General features: G+C 39.7%; 1 protein-coding gene across 1 annotated transcript in view; it reads right to left on the bottom strand.

Moving 5' to 3' along the window:
• Positions 1-7194: 7194 nt before the first annotated feature.
• Positions 7195-12666, bottom strand: part of pcdh9 (protocadherin 9) — a 270061-nt gene continuing 264589 nt past the window's right edge. Inside the window, exon 5 of the mRNA XM_030075975.1 lies at positions 7195-8868. Coding sequence (XP_029931835.1) covers positions 8495-8868 — 374 coding nt within the window. The 3' untranslated portion in view covers positions 7195-8494. The remainder of the gene's footprint in view (positions 8869-12666) is intronic.

Here is a 12666-nt window from a genome sequence, read left to right as displayed (position 1 = left end):
TTTTGTCCACCCAAAAATCCCTTTATTTATTTATTTATTTATTTATTTATTTGTGAGCCATCATTAGCAGTATCACTGAAAGTCAGCAGGGCTCAACATCACAACAGAACTTAAACGCCTATACAGTCAACCAAAATATGGCAGAGGGAAAGACACTGCATCAGGTGAAAGCTTGGGAAATAATAAAGCTCAGAAACGCTGTCACTCCTATCTCTTCATTCTATCAGTGAGGTTTTGCTTGCTTTTTTTCTTTGCAAAAGCTATTTGTCAGACTGACAATGTAGCAGTCACATGGCACTCATAAAAGGATCATCTCTTCCTGCTAGAGCTTCAACTAATCGGGGACGAGCCTGTGCACCAAAACTGATGAAGATATCACACCAGAAAGTGCAAAAATGTTTTGTAGGCCTTAAAATTTCAACACTTATACCACCAGACTGTTTATAATGAGGTTTTGATCATTTGAGATAGTTGCTGGCTTATCCCTTAAACTTGCAGTTGCATATTTGGTGAGATAGACAACATCTGAATGCTTGATGCAACAATAAATGTGGGAGTGGAAATATGCAGGAACAACAACTTAGAAACATGCAGAAAGCTAGCTGTGATTTTGATTTATGCAATTCCTTGTATGCTGTTCATTGAAAATTTTATCCATATTCTGCAAGTTGTTTAAAATTCAGCCATGAGGTGACAGTGTTCAGTCTATAATGCCGCAGAGTTCTCCGGGTTCAGTTCATGTTTATTCGGCACCAGGAGAAAACTTACACAAAATCCATACTGCCGGTATCAGAGGTCCTCTGTCTGGGATGATTCCAGCCATCAGTGTCAATAAAAAGCTTTTCTGGACCCGCTGCTGTTGTTGGAGTTTCACAGCTGACATACTGGTTCCTCCCCTGCATCTACAGACACACACAAAATGTACTAGTTTGACGACAACCAATACCCTCTTGGTTACAGGAGAAAAAAAAAATCCACTGTATGATTTGGCTGTGCTGATCGTAAACCAACTCCATCCCTCTTGAACCTGAGAAAAAAAGAGAAGCAGTAGTGTCATCGTCGCCAGGCAACCCCAGCTTCTCCATTAATGCTCCAGATTGTTTCCAGGACTGTGGACGATCCTGAAAAACTAGTCAAGATTAAGTCAAAATGATCAGAGTTTCACGGAAACAGTAGAATGTGATAAAGGTGATTCATTTGATGGTGATATTGTGCAGATATTATCAGCGCAATTTTCATACGAAGCAATATCAGCCTTTATTGAAGCAGTTATAACTGAGAAGGAAAATCCAATGTTTTTACCATCCATTTCCTTCCATCATGGCTTTATAAATGACTGCACGGATTATATGGAATTCCTTTTGAATCTGAAATATACCCAATCATTTAACAGTTTACAGTTAAGGAAGAAATAAAATAATCAAAGTAGCTTATAATATCTAGGTCTTGTCTTGGCAACAAAATGGTCTAACGATATCTTAATTTTGGTGTAATTAGTTATCTGATCAAAACCCAAAATTATAAAATGAATTCCAAATGGAGTTAAGGATTAAGACTGTATTTTATATGCACCCTGTAATTGTGTTTATTTTATATGCACCCCTTAATTGCACACCATTTATGTGTTAGACAGCCTATTGTATCTGTATCAGTTCAAGACATCAGGAAAAGTTGCCTTTGGCCAGTGTATTGTGGAGTGTTTACACATCAGGTTGTTTATCTTCTGCTGCGTGGGCTATTGTTTTGATTGATGCAACCGCTTCTTTTCGCCTGCTTCGGAGTGGGCAGGTTGGATGTCTGCAGGCTGCAAGGCCCATTTTCTGTACAGTCCGTCATTTACCAATAAGGAGCCAATAAACGAATGCGCCCACAGATATACAGGGACAGTTTAGTTGGGTGCATCTGCACTTTGTTGACCAGTTGGACCTCACCTGAGATGACACTGCTGACGTGGGGAAGTTCAGCTCTTTAAAGACTTTAAAGTCTTCCGTAATTTTGTTCTATCCTTTATCACTGAGGCACTTTTATTCCCAGACACGCTGGCATTCTGTCAGTCACAGACTATCAATGAATATTTAGATAATTTCTTTTCTTTAAACCATTTGCAACGTCCTTACCAGACAAACTGTGAGAGTTCAAAGAAACACCAGGGGTTGGTTCCAGCTCTTGTTTACATTGTCCACTGAAATGGCTTGTCTCAAAAATAACTTCTCTTTTATACTGATATTTCCTCTTTGTGAAGTAAATAAATCTCTGAGCATTGTTGTTTTATAGCAGTGGTCCTCAACCTTTTTAGTGTCAAGGACCCCTAAATTGATACGTCAGGTCACCGACCTATATTTGATAAGAGGTAGTCTTATGGATCCCCATCTGGATTTACTTATTCCATAACTGTCTAATCTGTAGATTGGCAGATTAACAGTGAAGACTGTGAAACCTTTGAACAGCATAGCCATTCATATAAAATCTCTCATTGAGCTAACTTCTAGTCAGTGAAATATTGAATTTAAAATATTCCCCATTTCTCTGGGGAGCCCCTGGAACCCTTTCAAGGACCCCTTGACGTCACCGGACCCCAGGTTGAGAATCGCTGTTTTACATGTCCCTGGTAACACCTCTTTTTAAAGTGGTTAAATAAACACATTTTATTTTTAAAGACAAATACCAAGTAATTAGCATTGATATTTACTAATAAACTAATATGATGGGAATTTTCAGGATGAAAGACATCATTGCTTGAGTTCGAGTTGTTCGAGGTTTTTTTTTTGTGATTTCAGTTGAATGTTTTCTGTTTTCTCACCATCCTCATTCCTTTGTGGAACATAAGGCATGGGAGTGTGCCATTGCTCTGGTATTCCATCACAGTTCTCTTTCCTTCCTTCTCTTCTCCACCGACCATCATGTTTTATTTGGACAGCATGCCTCCTATTTCTAAGGGCATACAAATCCAAATCAACTCTACTTGGCTATGTTGGTCTGCCCATCCATGCATCCGTCTGTCTGTCGTTTCAACACATAAGTCCAAGACAACATATCTTGAAATCTTATAACAAACAGCCAAGAACCAAGACACTCTCTAAAATTCTGTTAAAATACTGTTGTGAAAATGGCCTGCTTATTCTCAAAGGGAGTCAAACCAGATCTAAAGAAAATGCTCAGTCCTTTAATATTAACAATATTAACATATTCAACACAATGCCTTGTTTTTTGGCTGTGTGTTATTGATCCCTACCAAAGAGCAACTCTAACAAGGACACCCTTGTTCCTAGAAGTGCACCTATGCAATATTTTTCACAATATCTTGCAATTTATTGGGTGGACTGCCATGGAATTTGGAAAGCATATTAATGCTCCTCAGGGAATGAACCATGTCAATTTTGGTGACTTCATGACCTTTTCTCCAGGTACAAGTTTGGCTTGTACCCAACAGATTTTGTACACAGAACTTGGTGAGGGCATTCATGAAAACCAGAGGAGGAAATCTGTTTTACCAACTCGCACCACCTCCCAGCCAAAATAACAACTCTGTACCCAAGATATCACAAAATATAATAACTTGATTAACATGATATTTGGTGAGTGCATTTATAAATATCTCTAAATGTGATGCACAGATTGCCAAATAATTTGCTTTATGTGGTCAGACTCAGTTTTGGGGTCATTGTCACCTCTCCTCTAGCACCACCCTCAGGCTAAAATGTCAAATTTGATATCCCAGAATTTATTTGGAAGATCGATGTGACATTTGCAGAGCACATCCATGTTCCCCAGAGGATGGAGCCTCTCTATTTTGGTGACCTCATGGCCTTTCCTGCAGTGCCACCATCAGGCCAAAAATGAACAAGCCTCACTCTCCAACTGCTTGCATTTCCCTGACATGCACTACTCCAGCGTGGCACTGGTGGTTAGGGTCCCGTGCTAGATTTAATCTGGTTCAGGGTCATGTGCGAGTGATATCATCAAGATGCATAGGCCTTAGTTTCATCCTTGACAGAGCTGGGAAGATTACTTGGCATGCACTCACACCATGTTTAATTTAAAGATGTGCTATCAGTTCTACTGAAGAACTCATAAGTAAAGAATGTTAACATGGCTCTCCGTTCCATTATTGAAATTGCGTTGCATGATACAGGACATCAGTGTGGTGTGACAGGGCATTTTTTTTTCTCTTTTTGGGCTATGTAGGAGTTTTGAATATTAATATATAGTACCTTAGATTGATCTATCCAAGGTAAACGGCATGCTGAGCTCTGTAACCATTTGGTCAGCAATTCATTTGTTGCTGTGGATATAAAATGACACATAAGCGAAAGGTCAAAGTCTAGGTATAGCATATAAATATGTTTGTTTTTTGTACATCTTGTTAACTAAAGCTTAGATTTAAAAGAAAATTAGTATAGATAAGTCAGGCTTATCTTCAGGGTGTTTTGGAGGGGCACTTTTATAGAACTACAACCATTTTGAACATGGTCTTCCCAAAACAAAGTGCAGATTTACTATAATCAATGTCGCAGTCAGTTTTACAGAGTGGCCAAACACTGTTAATCATATTTTAATAATGGTGCAACTGGGGACTATGCTGTGGTGCAAATAAGTATTTTTGGAAGGCATGTTTAGATAAATTAGAGTATGAAAAATTAGCTTGAACTATTGAACCAGACCAAAATTATCATGGAGCTTCGAGGTAGGCATTTAATGTGGCCAATCCTCTTGATAGCCATCGGTGCTTAAATTCTGTACAGAGAATTTTGCACAAATCACCTCTGCAAACAGAGCTTAATCACTATGGTCAACTTGTACAACAGAACCAAAGTTTTCCGTGAATGAAAACAAATACCTACTGGTGTGTGAAGGAAGTCCTACCTTACTTTGACTGCCATCTACAGAGAAACTTGCTTCTTGCTGAGCGCTGCTGTAACCAGTTTTAGATCTCGGCCTCCCACATAGCTTCTTAAACATCTGCCAGTCAGCCAAAAGGGAATCCCTTTTGGTTGAGATATTTAGGCTTACAAGACTACAGGGTTATTCTGATACACTTGTTGAAATCCATATTGAAAGCTTCCACCTTCATTAGATGAAATGCAACTGATTGAAGCATTGGAACTGACTTGGATTAATTCAAGCTCTTAGAATCTTCAAATGTGGCCTTCAAAATATGCAGATGATGCTATTTCTGTCAACTGTATCTTTGTGGAGAGTTGTCTCTTTTTTCTGTGTGAAGAGCATGCTTTCTGTGTGACTGATTCCCCACTGAACATTCACTCTGTTCCACTTTGTGCATGGAGGCTTCTGTGTCTGAAAAATATTCTCAAAGCCATATGAAAGGAAATGCGATTGGGAACCTTTTTTTTTTCTTGGTTGTGGTGTGACACTAATTTACTTCCCCTCACACTTCCAAGGCAATTAGCTTTGAAGCTTCTCAGAATCTATTCTTGCCCGAGTCGATAGCTAGCATGGCAAATAAGAATTTAAGCAGGTCCACTGGGTGACAACTGATAAACATATCAAATGAGGTCACACTGAGAAAGAGAAACCTAAAGGAATAAAGGAAATATAATTACTTACAAGTTAGGCTGGGAGCCTGGCCCTTCATTACTGGACAGAGGTAGCATGCAAATTAATTTCTGAACAAATTGCCTGCCTGTGACTTGATGAGCACAACACCCCACTATTTTATCTGAACATCTGTGAACAGGTTGGCAAAAAAAAAAAAAAAAAAAAAAAAAAACTTTGCAGATGAAACCAGGTGATGATTGTGATGCATCATCATGAGGGTATTTTTGCAATGTAAAGTACATTTCAGCACAGGTAAGTTTAGTCTAACTTAGGATTTGAGGTCCTAGAAAGAATAATCAAATGCATTCATTCATTCATCTTCTAAACCACTTTTACTTTATCTTTCCATGTATCTAACGTCTGACCACTTATCCAGGTCAGAGTCATGATGGCAACAGGGCCGGCAGAGCAGTGTAGATGTCCTTCTCCTCAGCAAACTCCCCCAGCTTCTCCTGGAGGGTCCGGGCCAGCTGGGATATGTAGTCCCACCAGCATGTCCTGGGTCTATCTGAGGGTCTTCTCCCAGGGGGCATCCTTCCATAAAGCTGTCTCCTCTCAATGCACAGGCGCAGCGTCTCGACTCCGAGGTCCTCCCAGATCACTGGGCTCCCCACCCTGCCGCAGAGAGCGAACCCAGCCACCATGAAGGGAAATCTCATTTTGCCCACCTGTATCTGCAATCTTCCTACCCAAAGCTCCTAACTATATATAAAAGTCACTCAGTCAGCTCTCTCTTTAACACGACAGCCTCTCCCAGAGTCACAGCCTCCCAGAATTGCCCCCTACAGGAATTTATTATGGTGGAGGGTTGTGTACACATGACCCTGGAAGCTATGTTGTCAGGAGCTTTGTGCTCATGGAAGGGACAGCAAAAGTAAACTTGTCACAGGTGGGGTGGGGTGGTGGTGGCAGATAAATAGCATTTCAAGGAGATGCCTATGATAGTCAGAAAAGGCATAGTAGGCCCACTCTTAAGGGTAAGACACAGGTACTGGGCGAGCTCCATGGACACTGAATAGTAGTTAATGAACTAAATTTACCAAGATTTCTTGATGAATTAGTTATTTTGGCATGATTTATAGATTGCTTTTCTCAAAGTTAATGTAGGCACACTTTCACACCAAACAGCAACCATCATAACTCCTGAGATGATAACCGTGCACACAAATTAAGCATACACATAATTAAAACATTTATTGCAGTAGCTGTATACCTGTAGAGCAGTAACAAGGATTAACTGTTTCAATATCTGTGATGTCAAACACCCTCACAACTGACATAACATACTGCGGTAAGCAAATCACTCCATCCCACTTAACTTTTATATTGTGACATAAATATGAAAGTGCTTTACAAACCGAATGCCTCCTTAATGCACAAATCAATTCTATTCCAACAAAAGAAAATATGACACAAAATGATCGAGTTAATTTCAAAAGCTATATCTTTTAGCATGCTATTCCATTGTGTAAATTGCTTCCCATGCTGTGGAAAAACAAAAAAACAAAACAAAACAAAACAAAATTTAAAATAAAAAAAAATAAATAAATAAAAATAAGAATAACCTTGTTGGACATCGGTAATGACAGATGATCTTTCATGGTTGACTTATTACCTGCACATGCCTTTGTATTTTTCATCAGTGTCAATGACTTGATTTTGAACTGTCATATCTGTGTGACTGTGTCTCTGAATTTGGCAAACATTTAATGCATAAGGCGTTTGATTATTTAAAAGGGTATTATTTGTAGCCAAACTTATTCTTGTTATTTAAATACTCACAATTCAGTGTTTGAAGAGACATCATGAAGGCACAGTGATTAAAGTGTAGTCTTAACCTGTGTTCTCTTATGTATGGAAAATAATAAGCCTGTGTGGAAATAAGGGTATATATGTATTTAAATTGCAAAGTACTACTGAGGAATTGCACTCAGTTAAATCACAATTTGAATAAAATCTATACAGTAATAAGATCAACATTAGATAAAACATTTAGCCATTTACAAATATATTGCTATTTAATTGTACTGAACACTTTCAAAATTAGTTTATAGAGGAGAGTTTTTCCATTTTTATAATGTAGATATTGAGCACTGACATCTGTCATACAAAATGTCTTTGAAAAAAGTTTGCCTGTGTTGTTGTGATACTTTAACAAAAGAATTATGACATATGGGCAATACTGAGCGCATTACTGGTTGGAAAATTTGTTTTGAAATCACCCATAGGGTTTTTGAAGAATCAGGTAAATGTATTGTTGTACATTATGCCACATTATAGATTGTTGTCCAGCTGAGATCCCTAATCCTGATGACAAGCCATAATGATCATCAACAGCTATGAACTGTCCTATTCATTGTGGTTATTACAGGTACATGATAGTGGTTAATAAGTTCTATTTACAAACACACAGACAATGATAGAATAAACAAGTGTCCACTAACAGTGTTATCAGAACAACACTTTCTGAAATATAACTCCATTTTCTTTGATTGTGTCGATTAATATAGTCCTGAACAACTCAATAACAACCACACCACAAATATTGGTATATACTGGTCAGCCATGGTACTTTTTTTCTTTTGATTTGTTTTCATTTTCTCCATCACACGCAAGTTCCTCCCGTACTTGTCCAAATCACATGAAGTGGACAGCAATTGTTACTTTGAAGAAATCCATGGAGGTTCATTAAAAAAAAAAAAACAAAGGCTTTTCCTCTTGAGCCATAGTAAAGTTGAATTGTAGAGTACACAGCATAAGCACTAGTCTAGTGGCCTACACAGTACATGTAGCTATCACACTGCAGAAGCATCAACTTAAGTGGGCTGAAACAGAAACAAGAAAGAAAAATAGAACAAGAGGAGCTCAAATGAGTGGCTTCATTTGTTCGTTTGGACCAGATGTAAGGACTTCTCATAGCACTGAAGCAAAGTTCCTCTTATAGCTGCTGTTCCTTCGGGCTGTCTGGGCAGGAGGCTGGCTGGTAGGACTTCAGACTTACCAGCGGGATATCAGCCATATTACCACTGCTGGTGAAGTGTCCCTCTCCACTCCCAAATTGCTTCCTGTCACCAAAATGCTCTGACCGACCACCCTCATTTTTCCAGGTTCTGGTCAGAGTATGTCCGTTGAGAAGTTTGTCCTTAGGCCCCCACTCCCTCTGAGAGCCAAAGCTAGACACCGGTGATTTTGGCTGCTGGTATGTTCCCAAGGTTGGGGGCATCCAGCAGTTGTCTGAATGTCCCAGGACTAGGCATTCTTGTGTGCACATCTCTGTCGCTTCCACTAGGCCACGAGGCCCCAGCGGTCCATCTGAGGAGACAAGAAAAAAGCAGAGCATAATATATTTAGATCAACTGCAATAGAAGCTTAAAATTATGCATTTACATTCAAATTATGCCTGATTACATAGTCTATATGAAGTAAAAACTCGCCAAATCAGTGCAGTTTTCAACTACACAATGTTTCAGATTGATCTCAAGCCATGATCTTCAGCTTCACTAATATGAGCAATAATTCTGCCCTGCCCTCAAAACTAACAGAGAAAAATGCTGAAGGTCAGTCAGCATCAAAGTATGTCGTCAGCAGATCTGCTAGCTGTGATGCATGGTGAGCTGCGGTCTGGAAATTCAACCAGGGTTTCCAGATGATGGCTCAACATGCATCAAGCCAGAGAGTCAGTGTTTTAGGCACAATTTTTCTTTAATTTTTACTCAACAGGAAAACATGCAATTTGTACATTCATAAATTCAAGTGAGTGTTTGTTATTGGCCTCCTATGCACCAGGCTTGTACCTGATTTCCTGTTTGCCCCCGCCATGATGGTGGGCCTGTACGATAGTAATAGCACCTTTTTATCTATTATCTAGCTTTCTCCATACTCTTGGTATTAATTCTAGTGCTCAGTTGTTAATCTTTTTCTTTCGATTGCTACCTCTCCAGATAATCCTCCTCATCACATGGCTCATTTGATCAAGCCAGATCCCAATGGTGAATCTAGTCCCTATCCAATTCTAAAGGTCCAGTGCCCTGTTGCATAAAGCATCATAGGTTTTCTCCTAAAAATTTCACTGTTACTCAGGTGCTGTTTTAGGTGCTTAAGGGTGTTAGGGGAAAAAAAAAAACTTGAGGAAAGGTAAAATACTTAGGGCCTGATTTATCAAGGACTTGCAGGGCTTTTTCGTGTGTAAAGACAAATTATATCTGTCTTTGATTTAGCAAAGTGCTGCAACCCAGGTTTGAAAGTTTTCACAAAAGCGTGCGCAGTGCTTTGCATACGTATTTTACTGCATCCTGATTTCGGACCACAAAAATATGTTAGGAGAGAATGGAAATTCATGACGCTAATTCTGATTTATCATGACTGGTGGCTGGTGCAGAAAAGGAAATTGTGCCTGTTGCTTCCTGCTTTTGAAAAGCATGTCTTAACGCCTCCTGCAGCATGTTTGACCAGTTCACTCTGTGTTTCACTTCAACTTGGTGCAAACAGTACAAACATCCAGCTCACATTAACTGTCAGGTTAGGATCATATTTTGTTGTGTGGACACTGAAAGCAACTTCATTCATTTACAACATGAAATACTACAACCAGCCTTTTGCACATGGAAGGGGTCCATGCCTAAAAAGTGAGTGTTTTGTTATCTCGAAGCTGAAGGCCTCCTCCCTTCTACGCACTGATATACACTGTATTCGTTCATAAAAGGTGAGTGTTCTGTCTGTTATCTGGAATTTGAAATGTGTTCCCTCATATGAAAGTTTTCTCTCCACAGTGCATGAAGAGCTCAGAGGTGATGCGCTCCCACCGGTGTTGGCTGCGTTCTCGGGGCTGTTTCCTTCTCCACTGGGACGATCAGAGCAGAGGAACAGCGTGTGATTTATGGATAAAGCTATGGCTGCGCTGCACTGTCCTCTGCAGCTGCTACCTGTTGTGACTTCTACCGGTAAAAATGCAAAAACACAAACAAAAGCTTGTCTTGCAAACATGTTAATTGATTAAAATAGATTTTATTTTTCAAAGTGGCTGCCTCTGCTTGCTGAAAATCATGTTGCTTTTCAGACATGGGCCAGGTGCCTTTTCCAGTCACAAATATTAGCGGCAGTGCATTCAAATTAAGTAAACTGCGGCTGTGCTCAGTTACATTATCAGTTTATAAGGCAGTGGTGGATTTCTGTACAGGCGACAGAGTCAACCACCTCGGTTGCACCATGTGCTCACTCTCCGTTCGCTCTCTCTCTCCTCATTATCTGCACACAGCGGCAACACACTTGTGCCCTGGTGTACAGCAGCAGGATTAGTGCCCCTGCCCCCCTTTCAAAGAGCTCAAGGTGGAGGTGGTGAGGAGGTGTACTTGATGAACACCAAGATGGGGGGTGAGTAAAATCACAATAAACAAGATGTAAATGCAAACAAATGCACCCTGCTATCCTTACCAGACACTTGAGTAATATGGAAATAATGTTCGCATCTTATATAGCTGCAAAACCTAGGATTACACTGGTTTATTAACTAATAAAATAAAAAAAGAGCCATGGTTTGAGAGGTTTAGTCTTGACCTTTGACTGACATGGGCTAGCAGGGCTCTGGGGGGTTGAGAAAACACATAAACTGGCCTCGACAAGATGAAGGTTATAGAGTTTACACACACGGTTTCAAAATGAAGAGGACAAAGTTGTCAGTTGCATTCTTAAGGAAAAAAAGGAAGAAGAGGATAAAAGAAAGAAAGATTCAGGTATGTTATGCAATTTATAGTAGTCAGTGTGTGGGTTATTGTGGACTATTGTCAGACTGGCTGTCACCTTCCCAGTGACAGTAGCTGGGGCTGAAGGGAGTTTTTCCAAGATGAAGTCAATCATCAACATACCTGAGCTCCAGCATGACACAAGACCGCCTCAGTGTTCTTGCTGTCATAAGCACAAACCATGTGGTGGCTGGGCAGATGAAGTCATTGATGACTTTGCATCAAGAAGGACAAGGAGGGGCAGGTTGTAGAGAGGGGTGTGAAGTGAAATGGCACTGCCAGAAATATAGACCTGTATCTGCATCTGTAAATAGCTTTTTGCCTCAAGAAAGACTAGGAGGACAAAGGTGTCTGACATGCAGTGTCACTGGCAAAAAAATAGTACCTTATCTGTTATAATAGTACCTTCTTTAACCTTCATTTTGTTTGCATTTGTGTTTCTTTGTGTTTCACTGATCTCTATGATTACTATTAATATTTTTTTTGTTATTAGGTATTTGTTATCTAATTTTATTCATTTATATATTTTCAATTGTAATTAAAGGGCTTCCTTCACCTCAGTGTTCCAGCATAAACCAACTGTATGGTGTTGTGTCTTTCAGGGGGCGGCAATGTGTCACCTCGTCGAAGGGCAGGAAATGAACCAGCTCCGCCCCTAAGCTTTGGTAAATCACATGCTAAATTGGGATACTGCATTAGCTGCCATGGTAACAGCCTTAGAATGTTGGTAAACAATAGTCAGACTCCCCTGTAGATGTCTGTGGTAATTGGCAAAAAAACGCTATCAAAAATGTCATGTTCTTGTTGTTTGTAGCAAGGCTACAAGGTTAAACATTGAAGTAGTCATTGTGTTTTTTTTTTTTTTTTTATATTCTCCTCTGCTAAAAGCAAAAGTGTCCAAAGGCAGTTTTGGATACACTGAAAGAGAAAACCCCATCAATTTAAGGATGTTATTTGCCAAGCATTACCAGGAGGACGACAGCACTGAGAGCTGAGCATACATGACTGCGTCTGCGCTACAATCTGTTATAGTTAAGTTTTGTAAGTTGTAAGTGAGATTAATCTATTTAAAGCTGGGTGTCTGGAAAAGGGAAAAAAACCATCAGAATTTGAAAATACAGCCTTCCTCCTGCAGCCCAGGAAATGTCAGAGCAAGACTCATGAAACTTGTATCATAGTTCATAATCTATCCATGTGAAATATTCAGTGAATCTCTTAGTTACACTAATATTGTTCATGTGGAGCAGGGATTTCAAATTGGTGGGGGCTGGTAGAGAATGGAGGAAAACTAGTCAGGACAGGACGGGTGCAAACTGACCGCGTACACGTGCATCTGCATTTGCAGAACACCCAATACGAACTCCTTGCCTGT

Source organism: Myripristis murdjan, chromosome 3 (genome assembly GCF_902150065.1).
Source record: "Myripristis murdjan chromosome 3, fMyrMur1.1, whole genome shotgun sequence".
NCBI classification, from domain to species: Eukaryota; Metazoa; Chordata; class Actinopteri; order Holocentriformes; family Holocentridae; genus Myripristis; species Myripristis murdjan.
Note: the sequence above shows the minus strand (reverse complement) of the source record. Positions and strands in the feature narration are given on the sequence as shown.